Source organism: Abrus precatorius, unplaced genomic scaffold, assembly GCF_003935025.1.
Source record: "Abrus precatorius isolate BTA unplaced genomic scaffold, Abrus_2018 Scaffold6, whole genome shotgun sequence".
Taxonomy (NCBI): Eukaryota; Viridiplantae; Streptophyta; class Magnoliopsida; order Fabales; family Fabaceae; genus Abrus; species Abrus precatorius.
In genome coordinates, this window is record NW_020874406.1 from 6,314,816 (window position 1) to 6,340,667 (window position 25,852).

Below are 25,852 nucleotides of genomic sequence, written 5' to 3' on the forward strand. Positions count from 1 at the left end.
TTAAATCTCAGTTTTATTTTTAGTTGATTTTATTTTTCATTTTAGTTATTTAACTTGTAAAAATATTTTTTTATCAACATATTAGCTTCATTCAAAATTATTATTCATCATTTATCTTTCTTTGACTTATTTATATTTTTTCTCACTCTTTTATCTTTTTTTTGTTATTTTCTTTTCTTTGCTCTTTTTTTTTTTGTTTTCATCTTTCTTTTACCTTACATCCATGTTTTTACAATTTATTTTGCTTAATTTAAACTCTGACTAACAGAACACATTTTGCTAAGCTTTTATGCTAGATTTTGGAGTCATAGAAAAAGACGAAAAATGAAAATAACAACGATAGGATTGTTGGTATAGTCGTAAAATTGGAGTTGAGTACAATAACTATATTGGTTGCAAGAAAGGTGATGGTAGTGAGTACAATAAGGTACTAGTGACTGTAATGGAAAAGGATGAGGAAAAGGAGAGGGAAGAAGAAGAGGAAAAGGTTCTGGTGCATACAGGTGAACATTAACATCTAAAGAAGAAGACGAGGAAGAGTGAGAAAGATCAAGAGAAGGAAGATGTGAAAACTAATTTTGGAAAGAATTCATGGAAGTGTGGATGAGGGATAAGAAGATGAAGAAAATGAAGATACAATATAAAAGCAAGTAATTAACCAACAAAGTTAGCCCTGCAACTACCATAAGTTTCTAAGTACCATGCCATTAGTTTTCAGCTTTTCCTTCTAGCATAAAGATAGAGAAAACAACTTTACGCGTCAAGATATTCCATGACTGCAAAGATTTTCTCCAGTTTCTAAAGCCACAACTATACTCCTTTAGGGTCATAGCCTCCTTTAAATACAAATTCTTAGCATTACCTCTCCTTATTTATGCTTATCTACCATGTTCCTAATAGTATCACGGGTTTCATTATTGTGTCTTGGTCTACATGCCATAATCTCCTGTTCTAACCAAATATAATCGTGGGGTGATCATGCTCAACATTATACAATAGGTTAATAGAAAATTATAGTAACTTTCCCAATTCATAATGCCTAATAACCTATCAATCCTACTAGACTTATTGTTCTTTTTAGGTACCCCTTGGTAGATCCTAACAACAATTTAACATTCTTGTAAAAAAATGTAAGGTGTCCTATACCACTTTTATGACGCTCTTAATTTATAAATCATTTTCCATAATTTATAAAAGATCTATAATTTTAAGTAAATTACTAATTAAATCTTTCTCAATCATGATGTGGAAAATGTTTGGAGAACAAGTGTATCTATCGAGAAGTAATAAAGGATTCTAAAAAAAGTTTTCAAAATATCATTTTACAAGGATTGATTTTCAATTACTAAGAATTTCTTAATTCAATTGTTTGAGCTAAAAAGATGTGAAAATAAGTAAGAACCCAAATTTAATTATAAAAATTATGAATAAAAGTAAATAACACAACACGCGTCTTGATTGAACTTATAGGAGAGGAACCTAGGGCGTATGAGTTTTCTCATTCAATTCTCTGTTATTTTTTCGTTTAGCTCTAAATTTGATTTCCTTATGATTACCAATTATTCATACAAATACTATTAATACCCAATGATCATGCAGTTCTAATATTCTTTTCTCTAAATTAATATCCCTAATGATCATGCAAGACATCAATTAAAGAAAGCATAAAGTACCTATGAACTTGTTAATTTAATAACATTTAGAAGAGAAATATTGGTTTGGTTCACCTGATCTTATATCTCGTTTTATTCTATAGATCCATTAACTAATCGAGGTACGATTTCCTGATGATATAATTAATTAGGATTATAATTATGCGTAATAGGATAAAAGCTAATCTCGAACATAAACCAAATATAGATTTAAACTTTAAAATCTCATAAATTTATGAATGATAGTTCCCATAGCCCTAGCTATGGACTTAGTTACTCGTGCTAAAGAGAAAAACTAAAACAATCGTAAACAAAGCTATAAAGAAAAGCAAACTAGAAAGAGGTGATTTGTCAATCTTCAAGTACGGTCGCTCGAAGTTCCAAGTCCCACCGAGAGTATACTAACGATCCTGTGTAAGAGAGACAAGATGAAAGGTGTATCGAAGAGCAAAAGACAAGATGTCAAACTTGGTGCCTGAGGTCTCTCTTTAATAGAGTTTGAGGACTCTAAAAATTCTTCATTAATTGGGCTCGAAACACTCCCGTGCTAGCTGAAAGAGTCTAGGCGTGCTAGCTGCCGCGAAGTCCTGATTTTCCATTAGTTTGGGCCCAAAACACACTCAAAATTCACTTGTGGCCTCTTTATACTAAATTGCACAATTAATATATAAATCAGTGTAAAATCTAAATAAAATAAAGGTCAAACATAAATATATAGACTGTAAAAGAGGGTCTAATTATAAACTTATCAGAAAAAAATTAGCAATGTCTTAGAACTTTTGTTTGTCGCTAATCATTTTATAAAAGCTTAACGATACTCAAAATGATGAAATTTAAAATATAAATAAACGTTTTTCATTGTAACATAACTTGTTAAATAAAAATAAAATTTTGAACAACAATAATTAATTAACATATTTGATATTACTTAAATATATTAGTTCAACATCCACAATTCATCATCAAAATAAATATGTTACTTGCCAAATCACATATTTTCACTAAATCTTATGTCATTTATTAAAGAAACAATAAACATATATCATTTAATTTCTCGACTCAAAGAATCTAGTTTCAAAACTTAGATTTTAAAAGTAGAGCATGTAACCACTCAGAGAGGCAAAGAGTATATGAAATTTATATACATCATATAGGTTTTATTGATGCGATAAAATTCTCCTTACCTCAAGTAGACAATTTAAGAAAAAGTTTGGTAGAAGATGTCTGAAAGACCACATTCTTCCTAAGTATCACAAAGTAGAGTAACTCTTGAGAAAAAAGAAAATAATGAAATAGGACTAAAATTGGAAGAAAAATACCTAAGAAACTTACTGGAAATCATGTGGAAATGATATCCAAGCTCACATTTAATAGAAGTTTTGGATTTCAAACGTGTTTTAGCTATGGAAAGTGGTAAGAGAACTGAGAGTGAGATGAGAATGGTTATTTGTCTTGTGCATATGATAACTTGATGGAAAGAGCTCATTACAAGAATTTTATGAGTACTCCTGCATGTTCATAAAGTTTGATGAAAAGATATTTAAAAATGCATTCTTTTCACTATTTTTAGATTGTTTTTCTCATTGATTCTTGCCCCAAATTTTATTCCGAAAGTGACTATGATTAGATAATGAAATTTAATATACGAAGGAATAGAGACACGTTAAAAAGGAGGTTTAGCAAGTGAAACATGCAGAACAGATTGCATGCATGGTGAAAAATTGCAGACTTTCTCTATGCAGCTTTGGACTTTGCATGTGTCTCACAATTTTGCATATATCTTGATCAATTGGAGTCAGATCAATGAGTTGCAAAGTGTGTCAGAAAGTTAAGACAATAAGGAACAAGATGGAAGGTTTAAATCACAGTTTCTCTACATGAAATATTCTTAGAAATTCATAAACAGTAGCTTTTGGACTAGCATAATTTAGCTTGGATCATACTTACAGGATTAAGTTGTTGACTGGTGAAACAAACTGTAAATCAAGCTTGTGATAATGAGTTGGAAAGCTTATTCTGTGAGGAACATGAATGAAAGATTGCATGTTACATCAGACCACTCACAAGGTGCAGAAAATTCATTGTTTTTCGCAAGTACCAGAAGAATTCAATCTTGAAGGTGTACTTACAGTTTTTTGATGTATCTTGATGATCTAACCTCCAATCTCAATTCTGAACAGTGCTATGTATAGCTGAGACTATGCACTATACAAAGGACTGAATGCATGTCAAAGATCATAATATTTTAGGGAGGAGAAGGTCGGGACAGAATACTTATATGTGGGTAAAATATAAACTTTTCTAGGAAAATCAACAAGTCCTCGAGAATGTTCACCTTGGTTTGACTTTTGGCTCATCAAAATGGTGTTTTGGTTTAGTTTCTTCTTCCTCAAAGTTTTGACTTTTGAGTTAGACTTCCTTTCGATGAGTGTAATGTAGAAATGTGAATCCTTGAAGGAGAAAGAGTGTAAAAACATTGCTTATGCATAGAGAGGGTAGTGATTAAGTCTTTGGCCATGAAGAGCAACGGTTTCCATCCCAAAGTTATTAGAGAAAATGAAGAAAACATTGAAAAAAAGATGAAAGAACTGAGAAAGAGTGTACACGGAAAGGAGAAAGAGTACTCGATGAAGAAAATCTCATTTTTCCCTCTTTCTTCCTTTTTGTGCATGTAGGGGCATGATGGGGTTTGCCCCAATTTAAAAACATAACTACCATTAGGTTATGGGACAACTAAGTGTTTTAGAGGCAATCTAGTCATTTGCATATTTAAAATATGAAAAAGTTTTGCTGGCTGAAATATTGTGTTGCTAAGACTTAAACTTGAGTTTTGAAAGTCCAAACAAAGGACCAACAATCCCACCACTACACCACCTTCACTAGTGTGTTTTGTTTGCAAATTAAATGTAAGTAAGGGGTTTTTAAATAATTTAAAATATTGGGCATTTCTGTCTTTCTTAATAACCAAACATGCAGAGAGAAATGATTTTAATGAAATAAAAATAAATACTTTTATTTTAAAACTTTTTTAACTAAAGCCATAATATTTTGTAAAATACATTAAATTACTTTTGAAAAAGAGAAAATGAACATGGATGGAGAAAAAAATGAGGGTGTTACATTATACAGGACAATTTTCATTCTCTTTAAATTCATCAAGTTTAGGAGTCTAAACCTTATCATGAAATTTAACTTTGCATTCAATCACACAATTATACACACATATGTGCACCACAACAAAACAAACAAACATATCAATCTTAATTCAAGTACATGTCTGTAAACTTAAGAGTGAAGAATTCTCAAGAGCTTTCAACCATACACAACATTCACAGTTTCATTAAGTATATTCCTATCCATTTCCTTAACTCCTAACTCGAGCCATACGAAAGTTTTCCCCTTCTCCCTTCACCTTAGAGAGTGACTTAGTTTGGTGAGGAAAGGACTCTTCACTTTCAGTCTCGTTGGATTTTTACTTGTGTCTCTCTTAACGAGGCTAACAATCATCTGTATTGGACAATTTTTTCCATTGATCTTGTAACTCAAGCGCTTGAAATTTGACTAAAGCATGCGAAGTACTGACACATTTTAAGTTGGGCATAATTGAGTGATACAGTGTCTAAATTGAACTCAAGATAGCTCTTCGGAAAGCTAACATGGCAAGAAATAATTTCAATTAGCTATTATGTAGTTACGAGACTCATAATTTTCCAGAGAATAAGGGTAAGGTTGTTGTGTTGGAACAAAATCCAAAACCAAAACACTTACATAATTAGTGTAAGTTGATGATTTGGTGTTCAAATTAAGTCAAACCAATTTTGTTTGAAAGCTAAGTCATCAAGGATTCTGAAAATTTCCCACATATAAATTTTCATGCTCAGATTATTCCCAATACTTAATTATGCAGGTTTGGTCCAATCAGGATTCTAAGAGAGGAGTACTTAGTTTGGTCTTCTAAAGGTACAATCGGAGTCCAAAATAAGCTTGTAATAACTTGTTAGAAAGCTAATATTACGTAGAATATAAAAATATGATTAAGAAAGGTTTCTACATATAGATTTTCCCAAAAATTGAGAGAAATTTGCTGGTGCATGCAATTATAGAAACACATTTTCTGCAGAATTTTGCATTGGGCAGCTTGTGATTTTTGGAACAAGAACTAGGGAAGTGACCTCTAAATTAAGTTCTGCAAAAGTAGTTTCAAATCTAATATCCTAGATATTATGGAGATTTGCTTAAAATAATTTTCCATGCATGCAAGAGGTACAAAATAACGATTTTAAAGATATGTGTTTTTGCTATCACAAATTATTTGATAGATTTGAAACACTTAATTCGTGCATATTGTTGAAATATCAAATGGACTCCAAATTGCGCACAAGATGGCTTGATGGAAAGCTTATATCATATGGAACACAAATATGTGAATGCATTCAATAAAATAAGATGCAAGTGGTTTAAAAAGAAGACTTTTTCTACTGTTAGCAGAGAAAACACATTTCTAAGATAGTTTCATTAAAAATTGCATATCTCATTGATTTGTATCCAAAACAAGTTTAACCAATTTTTTGTAAGCTAAGACATTTAGATTTCTAAAAATGTGCTCATTTAAATTTTTGGAAATACAGCTTGGTCCCAACACTCACATTTATGCAGATTATATCTTGCTAAATTTTGAAATGAGTCCTCCACTTGTCTTGACTTTTTGACCTAGCAAATGGGATCCAAAATAGGCATAAGATATCTTGTCGGAAATCTAAGATTACATATAATATATTGGTGAATATATAAAAATTATTCAACATATTGATTTGTCCAAAATTTGAGGAAAATATTTTATCATGACAAGTTTTTTTCCAAAAATCGGTTCTACAGAAATTTAATTGCACAGTTTTTTAGTCTTGGGTCAAAAGTAGGGAAGTTGATGTCTAAATCCAATTCCGTAAAAAAGGTTTAAAGGTTAGATTGTTAAGGGTTATGGAAATATGTTCAAAATAATTTTTTATGCATATATATGGTGCAGAATCATAGTTTAGCAGAGGTGTAACTCTGCTGTCACAAGATTCATGACAACTCAAGTGACTCACTTTGTGCATGCAATTGAATGATCAAATGAGCTCCAAATTGTGCATATGATAGCTTGATGAAAAGATCTCATTATGAGGATTTCATAAGTACTCATGGATGTTTATAAAATTGGATGAAAAGGAATTTAAAAACACATTATTTTTGGAAAATTTCAGAATTTAATATAGCATGGTAAAAATTGTTTTTCTCACTGATCTTTGCTCCAAATCTTACTCCAAAAGTGGTTATGAAAAGCTAATAAAGTGTACTATGTGAAAGGAAAAAAGTCAAGTTAAAAATGATAGGGTTTAACAAATGAAATATGCATAACAAATTGCATGCATGGTGAAAAATACCAAACTTTGATTTCGATAAAGTTTTGAACTTTGCATACGTTTCACCATTTTGCGCATATCTTGATCACTTAGAGTTTGATCGATAAGTTACAAAGTACGCCAGAAATATTAGAGAATAAGGAATAAGATAGAAGGCTTGCATGTCGTTACTCTACATGAATATTCGAAAAAAATTCAAAAATAGTGGCTGTTGGACTAGTAGAATTCAAATTAGATCATACTTACAGGATTAAGTCGTTAAGTGGTGAAACGGACTCTGAATCAAACTTGAGATAGTGCGTTACAAAACTATCTTCATCTAGTTTATGAAAAACAAATTTTATGATTAAAAGAGCTTAATACAGAGGTTGTAATAATTACTTCTTTACACTATTATTGCAAAAAACATGTAAAAATGAAGGTACTTACGATATACCGTTAGAAAGGTATTTCTACAAGAAATACAAACGGATGTTTACATGTCAAGTTTGGAGACTAGAGAAACAAAAAGTGTCTTCCTTTGTTGCTAAAACATAGAAATGCAGAGCATGGATAAGATTTTACCGTTTTCACTACAACTTGTTAATCTGATGTCTATTTTGAGTGAAACCTATAACACCCTATTTTTCGTTATTCAGAAAATTATGTTTTGTTTGATATTAAATAGCATTAAGATGTGTTAGGAGTGTATTATGAAGTGTATTAGGAGCAGTTAGTGCAAGAAATCTCGCTTAGGCGAGACTGAGTGCCTAGAAATATCTTATTGTAGAGTAATCTTGCTCAAGCGAGATAGGATAGATTCAACTCAATTGCCACCTCGCCCAGGCGAGAGTGATCTCGCTCAGGCAAGATGAGTCGCTAAGGCGAGGACTCACAGTAGAAATGTCGTGCTCTCTGGATGCCATCATGTAATGCTTCATATTTTGTAATAATATTTTAATTACTATATATATATATATATATATATATATATGGGAATTTCCATGTTTTTTTATGTTTGAGTATATGATGATGTGTATTGGATGGTGGTGTGAATGGATGATGTGGACATTTGCGTATATGTGAAATGAACGTGGACGCTGACTTTGCATTATGATTAGATGTACTGAACTGGTTGAGATAGGTTAAGTGGGTATTTCTGGGTGTTCTCGCTTTAGTGAGAAGGCCCTAAGTGAAGGGAGTGAAATTGTGGCTCTCTCGCTGTAGCGAGAGAGCGACAGTTAAGGGTGCATTTCTGGGTGCAGTCTCGCTGTATCAAATGAATCTCGCTGTAATTAGATTCTACAGAAATCATGGTGCAGTTTCCTATGAGATTTTCGCTATAGCGACAAGGGGTGTCGTTGCAGGAAGAGACGCCTCGCTGCAATGAGAGTGTGTCACTGTAGCGAGCGTGTCGCGATCAGAGGGGTATCTGAAGGTTTAGGATTCAAAAATTTCATTTCTCATCCCTCCCTTTGAAATCCTTTCGATTCTCTCTACTCTCAACCCGTTCTTACCGATTAAATTGCCTCCAAAGCCATTTGGAAGCTAGATTAAAGGTTGAAATTGAGTTTGGGATGCTTGGAGGTAAGTTTATGAGTTAGGGTTTTCAGTTTCTTGTCCCTCTTTCTTGTATTTTCAGTTTCTCATGGGGATTTTCATGTTTTAAGGACAAAAATCTATGTGGAAAGCTATTCTATCATGGATTTCATGAAAGGTCTTCATTCCAACGTAAGGGGAGTAAATCCCAAACCCAAACCTCTCTTGGATAGTTCAAAATGGGGAATCCTTAACTACTTAATAACTATCAAAATGTAAATTGTAATAAAGGCTCTAAATAAAAGGTCTTTGAGGAACATTAGGATTTTACTAAGTAGGCATTGATAGAAGTGGTCAGAATATGCTATTTGAAGCTTTTGGAATAATGGATTTTGCTAAACCTTAGGATAGACGACTTTATTATTATTATTGAAAAGATGTGCAGGTTGAATCGTACGATTAGGCTGAGTCCGAAGGTGTCGAACCTCTGGCACATTATATTAATCTGTGTGATGTATGAACTGTTTGAGGATTTTCTATGTCGAGTGTTTGTTGATGATTGTGGTATGTAGATATTGGTTAAACTAGGTTGTAATGAAAAATGTTAGAGTATTGTGAATGAATGAGTTGGTTAGTGGTTCCATGAATTGCTGAATGTTGTGATGTTTGAAGCATGATATATTTATATTGTTCGATAATTGGGTATGTCAAATAAAGGAAACCATGTTATTGATAAAAGTGTTTGAATATTCTTGAATAAAGAAAAAGTTGTCTATATGACGTGATCAAAGTGCCATAGTGAGCGTTGCTGAGTGCAGTAAGCGCACGTGTGAATGAATTAAATGAAATGCTAGAAAAAGAGATTATAATGCGGGAGTCAGGATAGAGCAATGGATGTGATTACAATATAGGTATTGCGGTACGACCCAAGGGGTGTACTAATAATATATGGATTGTAATACACCAAGTTATTTGGTCAAGACTCGCGTATTATGACACTTTGCCTTATAAAAGGGTGTGGAAAAGAATAAGAAATGTTGGTGGTGAGTTTAGATAGTCTAGAGATACACTAGGGGTACAGAGTCTGGAGAAGATTTGGGAAATCTTGGGAAAATAAGGGTGGTGAATGCTCAGTGTGAATAGGTGCACATTGATTTGTTGAAAGTGAAACATTTATAGGCTACACACTCATTTCCTGACGAGACTCCTGACTATACCTTTGCTAAAAAGGGCTGGAAAGGCACACGTGTATTCGTGTTGCTGCGGCTAACCAGCGGCTATCTAAATTGTGAAGTCCTCAAGGGATCACAGGGGCATTGAATGTTAATGTGAAAATGTGATGTGTATGAAGTAGTACAGAGATTGATAGTTGTAATATATGCATTGTAACATATCGGTTAATGTTATTATGATATATGTGTTGTAATACATCGACGAGTGCAATTAAGACATATGTGTTGTGACATATCGATTGACGTGGTATAATACCTGTATTATGACATGCAGATTAGTAGAAAGATGCATGATCTGAAGTGGTGAACATGGTTGATTATTTGTCCTGTTTGCTCCTTTGTGATGGTGATTTGGTGATTGAGTGTCATTGCTGATACAAATCCATGTAAAATAATATTTCTAGCATTATGTATATAAACCTGTAATTATCTTGCTCTTGTTAACTAGAGATTTAGTGGGGCGGGAGGTACTCACCTTTACTAATATTTTCAAGTGATGAAAGTGAAGAAATAAAGGTGTTGGGTCCGTCCTAGGATCATAATCCAAGGATATTGGAAGAAAGACTGATCTGTAGGGACTAAAGCTATTTGAGAAATTGTGTTGTTTTATCTAATTATAATTTGTATTGACCAAAGTTTGCAAATGACTCTAATGTCAGATTTTAGAATTTAAACCCTTGAGAAAATTTTGGTTGTAAAGAATATTTTGGAAATGTTCTTAGTGGCAATCCGAAATTTATATGTATTCAAAACGAACTAAATGACTTGCTAGAAGTAAAGTTAAGTTTTATTTTATTATTCAAAGTCTTACCCTTTGAAGCTTGACTCTGAATTTGGAATCTTATGAAACTTTCTTAAGAAGGGAAAATATATTTTGTCCTTATTCTACTAATAATTCCATGAATAGAATTAAATTTATATTCCAATTGTCATAAAAATATATTTATTCAAATAAAGAAATGAGGATGTTACACATCTCACTCAGGCAAGATAAAGCTCGCTCAAGCGAGCATATCAAAAAAACATTGGAAAAATCATTGTCTGCATATCTCACTCGGGCGACAGACCCGTCGCTCAAGCTAGATGTCGTTGCTTAAGCGAGAGTGCACGGGACTGAAGGGTATTTAAGAGATTTCCAGAATAGAAATTTCATTTCACTTTCACAACTCATGTTCTCTATCATTTCCTCTGAACTCTCTCTTCCATATCGTAGATAAAAGCTTTAGAAACTCTAAAACTTCACTGAATCCAAGCTCAAACTTTGACTCTACAGAATTGTTGGTGAGTTTCTTAGAGCTCAAACTTCTCATTTTCACTTCTATCTTCTCTATTTTCTATTTACTCAAAGAATACTCTTTTCTATAAGGTGTAAAACTACCTTGGTCCGTGAATCATCTTTTTCTCATCATCAAAACTAGTCTTCTAAGGTAAGGAGAGCTCTATCATATTACTAAGAAACCTTTGTGTTTATGTTTGTGAAAATGTTATGATAATATGTTTTTGTTACATTTGGAATATGTTTGAAGCATGTTTGGTAGTGTTGATGATGGGTGTGATCTTTATTTTGAATATATATGCATGTATATGGTGGACTAAGTTCAAGGGAAATAACTCTCGACAATGATTGAGTGATGTATGATGTAATCATGAACTAGAGTAAAATATAAAGAGATGAAATAGAAATATGGAAAGGGAAATGAAATAAGAAAGGAATATGATAAGGACGAGTGTGGATAATTCAGAGGTACACTAGGAGTGTGGAAGATGGAGAAGACTGAGAAGTCTTGGAAAAATGAGAGTAGAAGCACCATAGGCCTCACATTTGTTTCCTGACTAATACTCCTGACCATACTTTTGCTAAAAAGGGTCTATTCGGCACACGTTTTATCCGTGTAACTGAGGCTATCTAACAACTATCTATGCTAATGAATACCTCGAGGGATCTCAGGGGCAGCGAAAGAAAGAGAAATGAAAGTTTTAAGTAATAAGGAATTTAATTAAAATGGGTTAGATAATTTAATTATATGCTTATATAATGATTATGTGATTTCTTTATCTGTATTATCGATTTATTTGTGATGTATGCTCAGTAATATAAATAAAGACTCATCCTTACGTAAACATTTTAGGGAACCAGGATGACAGCACCCAAAGAAAGAATTAAGCTTATAGATAGTTCTGTAGTTAATAGACTAAATTATATATTTAATGAGTATCAGAGACATTGTTACTTTAGGGTTGTTGTACATGTAAGTGATGTGCCTAGATATATTATAATGATGGAAATGGAGTTAGCCTATAGTGTCCCTTTTATTTTCCCATAAGTAGAATCCATCATACTCTTTGTGTATATATCTTTCCTGGTACCATAAGGACTCCAACAGCCTTGACCTATCTGTTTACATACCATGATCACGACCACCTTAGAAAACCATCTCGGTGGACATTTGAGCGGATTACTGGTACCCAGGTTACCGCAGACTTGGGTGATCTATATCTTAGATTGGATGACGATCTCGACTTCGATGATATGGCGATGATAGAAGGATGACACGGAGATGACTAGTGCTTCTTGGTTGTGTAATAGATAGACTGCTCATTAGGACTTATTATATTCTGTATCTTGTAAATGTTAGAAAAGAGTTCTAATGTACTTTAATATATTTTAATAAATATTTTGTAAATGTTAACATCTTGTATATTATGAGAACAATATATGTTCAAGTTATTTTATGTTTCATCTTCAAATTTTGTTTAACCATTATTATTTTGACATTCAAAGTTCTTATATGTTTTAGCAAAATCATAGAATATGTTATGATTTCACTCATTATATTCAACTGGTAATAAATTTAACTAATTTTTCATATTATTCTAAAATTATATTCTTATTATGTTGAATAAAAATAAAGATATTACAAAACCACTAGCATCTGAAAGCTTTTCTACTAAACAATACAAATATGCTATTATTGGGTGCAGAAAAATATGTTCAGAAAGTCACTCAGGCAAGATGCTACTCGCTCAAGTGAAATGCCTTTCGCTCAAGAAAAAATAGCAGAAATTTGGGAAGATGCCACTATCTGGTTTTCTCGCTCAAGCGAGCATGGTCTTGCTCAAACAAGAGCATGGCTCACTCAAGCGAGACACATACTTGGAAGGGTATTTGAGGAACCCCAGCCCTCAAGAGTTTTTTATTTTGTAATAATAAGGATATGAGTTATTTGGATGTTGTATCTCTCTTTGGGACTCACGAGGAGTGCGGTCTTAGAAACATATTTTATGATAAGGGGAGCTTACCCTAGGTGGCTATTATTGTTCACTCAAATAATATAAATCTTGATTTAGTTGAGGATGGGTTGATGTATGGACAAACCTTAGGGTAGAACACAGAGTATGTGTGATGGGGCTCTCAGTTGTTCTGTAAATGGTATAAAACTATTTGTGTCTGAAATAAATATTTAAAATCTTGTAATATAATGTGTTGAAAATGTTTGATATATGCTGCAAAACCAAAATGCTAAGGCTAGCTGATAAATGTTGTACTTTTAGACAAGTTTTAGAAAAGGAGAATAGCTATGTGTGTGTGTGTGTATTTATCATTTTAGAACTAACTTATATGTTTAGGTGGTTAGACATGCAACGGTAAGGGAAATGATAAATTGTGCTATACTGTGTCTGGATCCAGATACCAGGATGGGTCACTCCCAAACCAAAAAATTTGTAGGTTCCTTATGGATTATTTGAGCTGTGAAACCAATTAGAACGAGCTGTTGTAGTTGCTTTAAATGGGCTAAGAATAATTTAAACATGTTGTAAGAAAACTAGACAGTGGAACTACTTAGGTTTTTGCTATTCTCGCTTGAGCAAGAGACATTCTTACCTAAGCAAGAGGCATTCTCGCCTAGGGAAGAATAGGTCCAAAGAGTTCCCCATTTTTTCTGTGACTCCTCGCCTAGGCGAGCTCATCTCCTTCACTTTCAAATCTTGTCCAACACCCGTGGTTTGTGATACTCTTTAAAATACTTGATCACTCACCTCAAACTCCAATGGTCTCCAGCGTTGATCGGCATATGACTTCTGACGACTCTAAGTCGCTTTCAGCCTTCTTTGGATAAGTTCAACTTGTTTCATTGTTCTTTGAAGCGTCTCAGATCCCATCATCAAATGAACTTCATCCTAGAATCAACAAACAAAGGTCCGACATCTCCTGCCATATAAGGCCTCAAAAGGAGCCATGCGTACACTTTCCCAATAGTTGTTATTATAGGTGCATTCTATCAAAAGAAGCATATCCTCCTAATCATCCATCTGATTAATAACACAAGCTCATAACAAGTCTTCTAATGTCTGAATGGTTCGCTCTAATTGGCCATTAGTCTAAGGATGGTATGTTGAACTCAGCCTGAACTAGGTACTTATAGCTTCCTGGAAACTCTGCCAAAACTGGAAAATCAAACGAGGAATGTACTTCATGTAATCTGACGATCTCTTTGACATATAGCTTAGCAAGTTTCTCCAAGGTATAAGTCATGTTGACTGGCAAGAAATGCGTACACTTAGTCAGTCTATCAACTATGACCTAAACAACATCATGATTTCTAATGGTCCTTGGTAGATGGGATACAAAGTCCATGGTCACACTATCTCATTTCCACTCAGGAACCTCCATAGTTTGCAACTCTCCAAGTAGACTCTAATGCTCTGCCTTTGCTTTTTGGCAAGTCAAACAAACTTTAACAAATCTGACTATGTCACCTCTTATGCTTGGCCACCAGAACATTTGCTTCAAATCCTGATACATCTTTGTTACTCCAGGATGGAGATTTAGGCTGCCCTTGTGACCTTCCTCTAGAATCTTTCTCTTCAACTCAACACTTCTAGGAATACAGACTTAGTCTCGATGTCTAAGAATACCATCAGTGCCTCTACTAAAGCCTATTGTTCAATCTATGCCTAAAAGAAACACAATTCGATATAATCTAGGATCTCACGTTTGCTAGTTTCAAATCTCCTATAAGAATTCATTGGTTACAACAATCCTACCACAACTGATCTTCCCAAGAGACAAATCTATGTGTTGCTCCAGCAGAGTGGATTCACTAATTCTTAGGGACAAAGTCTGAACCACACTCCTACTTAAGGCATCTGCTACCACATTCGCCTTGCTAGGATGGTACTGAAGTTGAAACTCATAATCCTTGAGAAATTTTATCAAACATCTTTGTCTCATATTTAACTCCCTTTACTCAATCAAATATTTCAAGCTTTTATGATCACTAAATACATCAAACTGTACCCAGAAAAATATTTCACGTAATCTAATTCATTCAACACAACATCATATGTTTAGGAGTAATATGAATGACCAACACAACTCTTTCAGTAATCTTTCACAGTTCAGCTTAGTAATATATTACCTAAATAATATGACTCACCTATAGCTCACCCAAGCCTCATATGTCAAAACTCCCTACATTTATTCTAAAGAATTAAGTTGATCAAGCTCGTTCTCCACATAACCTGATGATTAGAGAATTATGGTACATGATCTACAGCTAAGATTCTCTGCTTAGAGTACATAATTGAAGCCTAGAAACCTCACCCTGTAGGTTTACTTAGACCATGCTCTGATAGTTTATGATAATGAATACGAATTTTGGCGATTATATGGAAATTAGGATTAAAATTAAACTAAAAGTAATCATAAAAGGGGTATGAAGGTAAAATCATAAGCCCTAGGTTCATCTCAGATAGTTTTCTTAATAGAAGTTGCACTATTTTCTCTTTACATTTTAGATTTCTTCTGGTTACTTTCTCTTTATTTCTATTACGCATTATTTAAGTTCAAATAATTAAATCACAATAGTCTTGGCTATTGGAAACAATCTATGTGAAACAAGTTACTAATTGTTTTTACTCAATAGTCATGCTTGAAGAGCATGCCTGTGATGTTTTAGCCGCAATAAAGGAAGGCGTGGTTAACTCTTCTGAGGACAGCAATGACTCATTTGAGGTTGGTTCAATAGAGTTGGAGGTGTTGGATAATTATTCTAGTGAGGATGAGGGTGTGTTGCAAGGTGATATCAGAAGTAAGGGTTGTTTGGTTGATTCTGTGATTAAGGGTGAAGTGTTAGTGTCAGCAAAAGGGTGTTTGGTGTTTGGGGGCAGGTGGTGTGGATGTTATGGGTCCAGCAGTGGTTACCTAGGATGTTGTGAATAAACCTTCTGAAAATATGGAGAGGGGAGTTCCAACAGCAAGGCCTTATCCGTTGCAAAAGGTAGGTAGAGATGGGTTGAATCTATCAAACCTGTTTGGATTAGACGCATTGATTTGAAAAAATCCAGAATCAAGGGGTAAGGAGATAATTGGGACAACGCAAGTGGAGCCTTTTCAATCCAAAGCTTGTATTGGGAAAGAAAGGGTGAATGTGCGCGAATCCCTTTGGAAGGCATGCTCTATGAAAGATAGTCGAGGTGATGGAGGAGGGAAGAGACATAAGAGCACAATTTTCATAAACCCCCTCAAAAAAACCTTAGGGATCATAGTAGAGCAGCGCCAATGCCGTTGCAACTTAGAAGGAAGGTATCGCTTCCTTCCGATCCTTCAGTGGAGGTGGGGGAGCGAATGGCTGCTGCAAATTGTGATGATGAGGTAGTGGCATCGAGGTTACTAGACATTGGCAAGAAGGTTGGTATGGTCGTACATACAAACAATGAGCAAGTTCAAGAGAAATTGATTGAGATGGAGGTACGTGACAAAATGATTGCAAATGAACACGAGGTTCGCTATGGTTCTAAATGAAGATTGACTCATTTAATTGTCAAGGGCTGGGGAGCGATGTGAAGCAAAAGAAGGTTGTGAGGTTGTTCGCTTTGAAGGTTTAGAGTTTTTGGCAATTCAGGAAACAAAACTTGAGAATGTAATCACAACTTATGTGCACGTTTGTAGGGTTCTGTGGATTTTGAATGAATTGCCTTGCCCTTCGTTGGCAGAAGCAAGGGTATGCTCTCACTTCGAGATACTTCCAAAGGTAAAATACTTTTCTCCTTTTGTGGTACTGGAAGTGTTTGCTTGCAGGTATTGGCTACTGGGAACCTATGTGTTATGGTGAATGTCTATGCATTATTTAGACTAAGTGAGAAGAGAAAGTTATGAGATGATTTGTTTATGACAAGAAGGGGTTTTGACAAATTTATGTGGTGTATATTGGATGACTTTAATGCTATGAGATCGGTGAAAGTGAGGAAGGGTTGTAAGGCAAACCATGGTATCTCTAAAATGGATGGCTTCAATTATTTCATTCAGGTAAAGGAGCTTATGGATCTTCCAGTCGTGCGTAAGAAATTTACATGGATAAGGGGAGATGCTTCTATGATGAGCAGGCTGAATAGAGTCTTTGTTTTTTGTTCCTGGCTTGATTACTGGGAGATGGTTTTATTCAGGTTCTAAGTAGAGATGTGTTTGATCATTGTCCCATTATTCTAAAGCACAAAGTAGTTAACTGGGATCCGAAGCCGTTTCAATTTAACAATTGCTGGCTGACTCATAAGGAAGTTGTGGAGGTGGTGGAGGAAGCATGGAAAGAGATATTACCCTTCCATGGACTGCCCAGAGAGCTAGCCAAAGGTTGAAGAATGTTAAAATTGAATTGAAAAAATGAAATATTGAGGTGTTTGAAAATGTTGATAAGGTGTTTTTTGATTTGTCAACTAAGTTGAGCTTGATTGATGATAAAAATTCTGTAATGAAACTTTTCGATGTGGAGAAGGAGCATCAATAGATATTGGTGAGTGATATTTGGAAGGCTAAGAAGAATAGGGAGAGTCTCATAACTCAAAAAGCTCGGGTGCGATGGGGGAAAGAGAGTGATTTAAATACAAAGTTCTTTCATTTGTGTGTTAACAGGAGGAGGGATGAAATAATATACATGCGCTTCAAATTAGAGACAAATGTATCGAAGAGGTTGATGAGATTAAAGCAGGTGTGGTGTCTTATTTTGCGAATCATTTTAATAGTAGATGTTGACTTTGGCCTACTATTGATGTTAATGATTTATCGAGAGTCTCTGTTCTATAGAATAAGGGGCTTGTTAATGCCTTTTTGGAAGAGGAAGTGAGGAGGATGATTTTAGAGTGTGAGGGGGATAAAAGCTTGGGGCCTGATGATTTTAATTTTGTGTTCCTTAAGAGGTTTTGGGAAGTGATCAAGGGAGAAGTGATGGGTATGCTTGTTGAATTTTTTAAAAATGGGAAACTAACTAGGTATTTGTTATCCTACTTTGTATCACTTGTGCCAAAAGTGTCTTGCCCACAATAGATCTTTGATTTTTGGCCTACCTCATTGCTAGGTTTCCTTTATAAGATTGTTTCCAAGCTTCTAGCAAATAGGTTGAAAGAGGTTCTAGATTCAATAATTTTGGAACAATAATCAACCTTTATCCCGGAAAGAAACATGTTAGACACTGTGCTTGTGGTTAATGAGGCAGTTGATTGTATGCGAAGGCATAACAAGAGATGTTTTGTGTTAAAGCTTGATTATGAGAAGGCTTATGATTCAATGGAGTGGAGATATCTTTTGTTTATGTTATGTGGCTTTGGATTTTCAGAAAAATAGGTTAGTTGGATGGAAGCTTGTGTGTGGGGGGATAGCTTGTCAGTTTTGATTAATGGTTGTTCTATATTGGAGGTTCATATTGAGTGGCGCCTAAAATAGGGGGATCCTCTTGCCCCTTTTCTTTTTCTTGTGGCAGCGGAGGGGTTAGAAGTTCTTATGCAGAAGGCAGTAGATTGTGAGTTGTTCTCTATTGTGAAGATTGAGGTTGGGGGACCAGATATTTCTTTGTTGCAATTTGCGGATGACACATTAATTATGGAAGAGGCTTCGATTCAGAACTTGTAGACTTTGAAAGCAGTATTCATAGCTTTGAGTTAATGTTAGGTATGAAAATTAACTTCCATAAAAGCTATGTATTGGGGATTAACACTGGCGATGACTTTGAAAACTTGGCTACAGAGTTCTTACATTGTAAGATTGGTAGTTTACCATTAAAGTATCTCAGGTTATAGTTAGATGTCAACCCGAGGAAGCCTAGTGCATGGAAGGGTGTGTTAGAGGCTCTTAAAAAGATGTTGGCTTCATGGAAGCATAGGTATTTATCGATTGGAGGCAAGGTAATTTTGATTAATGTTGTTCTTAATTCTATGCCATTGCACTCATTATCCTTTTTTAAGGCGCTGAAGTTGGTGATAAAGGAGATTGTCTCTATTCAGCGGAATTTTTTTTATAAAAAGATGTTAATGATGGATCTAAAATTCCCTGGGTGAAATGGGAAACAGTTTGTAAACCACGAAAGAATGGTGGCCTGAGCATTAGAAATGTGCAGTGGTTTAATTAGGCGTTTCTTGATAAATGGTTGTGGTGATGTGTTAATTCTTCTAGTTCATTGTAGGTGTTAGTGTTGGAAGCTAGGCATAGCAGATTAGCTTCTTCTATTCAGCGTCCATCAGTTCACAACTGATGTTTTTTGTGGTGGTGTGATTTGCTGGAGGTTATTCATCAAGAAAATTCATGGTTGGATGAGAAGTTGGATAGGAATTTGAGTGCAAGTTTGCATACCTTTTTTGGGAGAGATAAGTGGATAGGCGGGGTGCGATTGTGTGAGACATTTCTATAATTATTTGCGGTGGCGAGGAATGTTGAATTTTGTATATTGGAGAATGGTTTTCATGATAGCACTAGGTGAGTTTGGGATGTTAGTTGGCAAAGATGACTCTTTCAACATGAGATCTCAAGCTTTAATCTTTTGTTGGAGCTTGTGGATGAAGTTTCTATTAAGGTACTATAAGAAGATAAATGAGTATGAAATGACAGATTCTTCAACTGTAAAGGGATGAGAATAGAAATTTTGAAAAGTTGACCATTTCCTTTTAAGATTTTCCTTGTGCTCTCAACAAAACATGATAAAAGAAGATATACATGCACACAAACACACACACATATATATAATATTTAATTCAAATAAATAAGAAAAAGTTTAAGTAGTTTAGATTCAAAGAAAATAAAATTAGGAGTTAAAAAATTATTTAGAATATAAGTAGTTAGATTATTTAGATGAACAATGAAAATTTTGAAAGTAATTATTTTGAATAAGTTGAGTTAGGAGGAAAAAAGAAAACAAAACTGTAAACAGAAAATTTAAAACAAATCAATATTTTAATATTTGGAAATATATTAAATAATAGTGAATTTTTATTCTTTAAAAGAAATAGAATGAAAAAAAAATTCTTACCTTCAAGAATATGAAACTGTACATATATAGGGATATGTTATCACTTTAAAATTTTATTTTGATATAAATTAATTATTCACCATTTCAAAAATTAAGAAGACATTACTTATTTGTTCAATTTTATGCAATTCTCTTAGTATTTCCTTTCAGTAAAATGAAAGGAATTAATTAAATAAAATAATAATTTAGTAAAATGCAATCATATTTCTTTTAAATTTAAGGATATTTAATGAATTTTCAATTCTTGTGTAAAATCTAACTGTTTCAAAACTAAGGCTAATAATTTCCCGTTCGAAACATACAACTGTATAAAGGATGAGAATGAATGGTATCGTTTCAAGATACACTTATTACTCCAATTTCCAAAATAAGTGGTTTTTCAATGTGAAATTTCCAAAACAAGAGGTTAACCATTTCACATCGATCTTTCATATATTTAAAGAAAATTATTATTGAATGAAATAAAGTTAATTAGTAAAGATAGTTATATGAATGATATATTAAATTTAAATTAATTAGTAAATATAATTATTAAATGAAATAAAGTTAACTTAACTTAATTTTTAAAATAATTTCATAATGCGTGAAACTTAAATCTTGACAATTTACTATACATAAAAATAAAGATGTTAGTAATCAGTATTATAAACATTAATTAAGTGAAATGGTTTCAATTTAATTAATAAATAAATTATGTTTAATCATTAAATAGATAAATATTTAAGAAGATATATTTGATTAATCAATGAAATAATTATTTAATTAATATAAGATGAATTATGTTTTAATTTTGAAATAAATTTACATTATTTAATAATTAAGGAGTGAAATATTTTAAAAAGTAAATTTTGATTAAAAAAAAGTTGTATAATTAATTAATATTTAAAATTTACGAGTAACATGATAAACAGGTTATAACTATTCCAGAACCAAGGCTAATAATTTCCGGTTCAAAACATACAGCTGTACAAAGGAAGAGAATGAACGGTATCGTTTTTCAGTGAGAAATTTCCAAAAAAGAGGTTAACCATTTCATATCGATCTTTCGCATATAGTAAGTTAGTAACCCCTTGATTCCTTTACAAAAATTTGACGCAATTTGGAAATTTTGTTCATTGCCCTTAGTAGAGTTTGATAAAGAGCTTTGATTCTCTAGATTTTCTATCCTCATATTAAATAATTTTTTAATGTATAATTAAAGATACATGATAAAAATATAAGTTTGACTAATCAGCAGTGCAAACTAGATAAAGAAATGAAATTTTTTAAAAAGTACATTATCAAAAATCACAAAAGATTGGGCATTAATAACAATTTTTATAGAAATATTTCACTTTTAATATTTCAAATATGTTGGTTAACAATTATCTATAATTATACACATATATATAGTATATTTTTATTAAAATTATAAGATTCAATGTATTAATAACATTAAATATTATCATTTATAGTTTTTAGCATTTATTAATTTTTTATTTTATATCTCTACCCACATTGTAAATTAAATTATCAACACAATTTGCAAAATGTACTTGGCCTCATTTTCAACAACAGACCTTGTTACTTACTACACATGGATCAAGGGTGAGAGAAAGTGAACATTGATAGGATGTAGGAGTACTAGTGAGCTCTAGTTACAGTTTCATGCAGGAAGAGAGAGATGGAAGAAGAGGGTAACTTGAAGGGTGAAGAGGCATTTAGGAAAACGAGAGTGCCAAAATGGAGAAAACAGATAACATTGAGATCAATGGTGACAAGCTTTGTGATAAGTGTAATTTTCAACTTCATTGTGTGCAAACTCAACTTCACCACAGGAATCGTACCATCCCTCAACGTAGCTGCAGGTTTGTTGGGGTTCGCAGTGATCAAGTCCTACACTGCACTGCTCAACAAGTGTGGCCTTCTCAGACAACCCTTCACTCGCCAAGAGAACACTGTTATCCAAACTTGCGTTGTAGCATCCTCTGGAATCGCATTCAGTAGTGAGTTTCATTTTTGTTTCCTTGCCCACCCTTTTTGTCACATATAATACATTAATAAAAGTATGGTGACAATTCGAAGTTGACATAGCGTAACGTAACACTGCTTGCGTGCCATTACAAGTGCATGAAAATGAATATAAAACAAATTAATTTAGGATTTACTTTTAGATTAATTGGTGCCCCCCGGTTGTAAATTTATATAGATCTTTTCTTTTTTGAAAATTCACCTTGAATTTATAAGATTTTTCCCAAATTTTAGCAAATACTAGCTTGATGTTTAGTGGTAAGCTATATCAACTATCTAATCAATGGGTGGTGAGTTTAGAAGATACACGCCTAATTTCTTTCAAGCAAGTTCTCAAGTTCAAACCTTATATGAGGAGAAAAAACTCGCTGAGAGACAAAATTTTTAAAAAATAATAATAAAATAAAAGTGATGATAAATACAGTATAAAGTAATAATAGACACTGATTAAAAAAATAGATAAAAGAATGTCATACGATACTGTCAATTAGCTCCTGTTGAAGCTACAGATTATTTGTTGTGTTACGTGCTCCCACTTACTAGTTGGGTAGGTACAAGACGAACACTAGCAACAGGTTTTATAACACATTATTTTTAATGTACTTTTAATTGTTGGGTAAAATTTATAGAAAACCGCACAAGTAAAAGAAAGAAAACCATTACTCAGGAGCGAAAAGAGTAAAACACATGTTTTTAAGCAAAATTTAATTATTTGTCTTCTAAATAGGTGGCACTGGAAGTTATCTACTTGGGATGAGCCCATATATTGCTTCTCAAGTTAATGGGGGGAACACGCCAATCAATAGAAAGGAACTGTCCCTTGGTTGGATGTTTGGTTTTCTCTTTGTGGTTAGCTTTGTGGGCCTTTTCTCTATCGTACCTCTAAGAAAGGTTGGTACAAAGAAAATATAACTCTGCATTGAGCTTTCATGTAAATTAATGAATTATAAAATTTCAATTGGCATTTCACAGCTGATGATTTTGAAGTACAATCTAACATATCCGAGTGGAACTGCCACAGCTCTTCTAGTCAATAGCTTACACACACCTAAAGGAGCAAAGTTAGCAAAGTAAGTAATATAATGCAAATAATTTGCATATACGGATGGCACACCACAACAAACTGTTTGTTAATTTGTGATGAATTACTTAACCTTATCATTCTTGTGTATGCAGGAAACAAGTTTCTTTGCTCTTCAAAAGCTTTTGTGGCAGCTTTGCTTTCGCTTTTTTCCAGTGGTTTTTCACTGCAGGAGATAGTTGCGGATTCAGCAGTTTTCCCACATTTGGTCTCCAACCCTACAATAGAAAGTATGCATATACATAGATCTTACATCTAAAATTATCTTCTACTATTAAGATTCAAAATAAAATAGAAAGTATGAATATTATATTCTACTATTTAAGATTGTTTGGACTTTGGAGTATCAAAACTAACTTCAATTAAGATTGTTCAATTTCCTTTTCAATCAAGGATTTAACATAAGGGATGTTCCCTTTATAAGATATAGTATACTAAGAATAGTTGATTATAAAATTATTAGTTGAGATTGTAACTAACTTTAAAGTTTTTTATGCCTGTACTTGATTTTGCATATGCTTATTTCATCGTTGACTTAACAGTGCGCACACTGCATGGCAAAATATCAGTGGCCATGATTTGTCTAGCACATTTTCTATGCCCATCCAATGGCAGCACAAGAGTTTCGCTTTCATCAAACTGGGTTTGAGCTCAATAAATTATCACAATTTCGATCATTGATTTTTTAAATCAATGACTATAAATGTACTTTATTTATCCTCCGAAGTGTACCCTTCACTTTAGAGGGGCCAGATCCTTCAATAAAAGACTTCTTTACTTAATTGGTTCCAACAAAAATTTTTTATACATCTAATTGAAGTGTATAAAAGATAAAACATTAATCTTACTGTAGTATATAATTTGAATCTGATTTCACAGGTTCTACTTTGATTTCTCATCTACCTATGTCGGAGTTGGAATGATCTGCCCTTACCTGGTAAATGCATCTTTGCTTCTTGGAGCTATAATCTCATGGGGTATTCTATGGCCCTGGATTGAGCACAAGAAAGGAATCTGGTATAGTGCAGATCTACCTGCCAGCAGTCTAAGTGGCATCCAAGGATATAGGGTACACACATATCCATTTAGCATTATGAATTGTTCATAACTTGAGTACGTATATGTTAATAATTTGCTTAAGCTATGTCATATTGTTGAGTACTTACTATAAGAAAATCTATGAACAGGTCTTCACAGCAATTGCTATGATGCTTGGTGATGGTCTTTACCATTGCATCATCATGCTAATACGAGTTCTCTTCCTAAGCATTGTCTTCAACTGGCTATTATATTTTTTTGCTCTGCCGTGGTCATTAACATTGTACGTGATTTTTTGATGCATTATGAGACCAAGTTTAGGATATATAGGTTTGTTCCAAATCCTATGTGCTTGGCCATCCCATTCTACCTTGGTGGGTACTTTGCTATTGACATGTGCATTGGGAGCATGATTCTGTTTTGGTGGGAGAAAAAGAACAAGCAGAAAGCAAAGGATTATGCTCCTGCCTTGGCTTCTGGACTAATCTGTGGTGATTCTTTGTGGTGTGTTCCAGCTGCTATACTTTCTCTTGCAGGAACTAAGCCACCAATTTGCATGAAATTCTTATCTAGCGCTGTGAATAAGAAGGTTGACACCTTCTTGAGTGGTGCTCAATAATGCATCTTTCGTTTGAAAGTTATGGGAAATTCTTTTGGACATTGTTAATGAGTACCAAAGGTTTGAACATATGGTCAGATTTAATCGTTAATCGTTAATAGCACTTAGTTTCACTTTTTATATAATATAGACTTATGAAGGCTTGGGTTTGTACATGTCCATAGGAAGTTGAATGGAATTAAATTACACGCATATAAATTATACTCATTATTTTTTATTAGATAATTTTATGTTAGAACAATCTATGAGATAAAATATTTTTATCATCTAGATAATATTTATAAAGTTTTAAAAAATTAATTTTAAATTATTTACTATTTTATTCATAAAATAAAATTAATGTAATATATGTTTTTCAAGTATGCAAAATTGAAAATGCTTTAGTTATATTTTTATAATCATTCAATTTTAAACTAAATTTAATATAAATAATTGGAAAAATATATAATTACAATTAAATGGTTAGATAGATAACAATTACATTTTAAATAACGTTATTATTAATATAAGAATTGGTGCATCTCATGCTAATTTAATTTGATCTTTACTTTATATTTGAGGATAATGTTTTTAGCTTAAATTGGATAGTCAAATTCTATTATTTGTTTTTTTTTTTTTTACTTGTCACTTGCTTTAGTGATATAAATAACAATTACCTACGCAATGAGATAATTTGTATAAGAGTGGTTGCATTTATACATGATTAATTTTTTGTACAATAATGAATCGATATAGTGTGAGTGAATATTTGTTTAAAGATATAAATACTATTTTAAACAAATTGTAATATCTTTTTCACACAAACACGAAAAAAATATAACTAACACAGACCAAACAAAATTTTCTCATTCATTATTTTCTTTTAATTTATTTCATCTATTTTTACATAATTTTAATTCAATTGTATGCCTTAATTCTACACTTTTAAGATATAGAGGTGGATAAAGATAAAGATTAAATATAATTCGAGAAGGAACAACTTTTATTTTATCTTATTTTTATTATTAT

The 25,852-nt window shown here is 33.0% G+C and overlaps 1 protein-coding gene across 1 annotated transcript; it reads left to right on the forward strand.

Annotated features, from left to right (window-relative positions):
- Positions 1-21,759: 21,759 nt before the first annotated feature.
- LOC113870072 (probable metal-nicotianamine transporter YSL7) lies at positions 21,760-24,844 on the forward strand. The gene is made up of 7 exons (XM_027506670.1): positions 21,760-22,081; positions 22,834-22,997; positions 23,079-23,176; positions 23,283-23,417; positions 24,067-24,256; positions 24,375-24,440; positions 24,536-24,844. Exons 1-7 carry the CDS (start codon positions 21,760-21,762, stop codon positions 24,842-24,844), a joined length of 1,284 nt encoding a protein of 427 aa, XP_027362471.1.
- Positions 24,845-25,852: the final 1,008 nt, after the last annotated feature.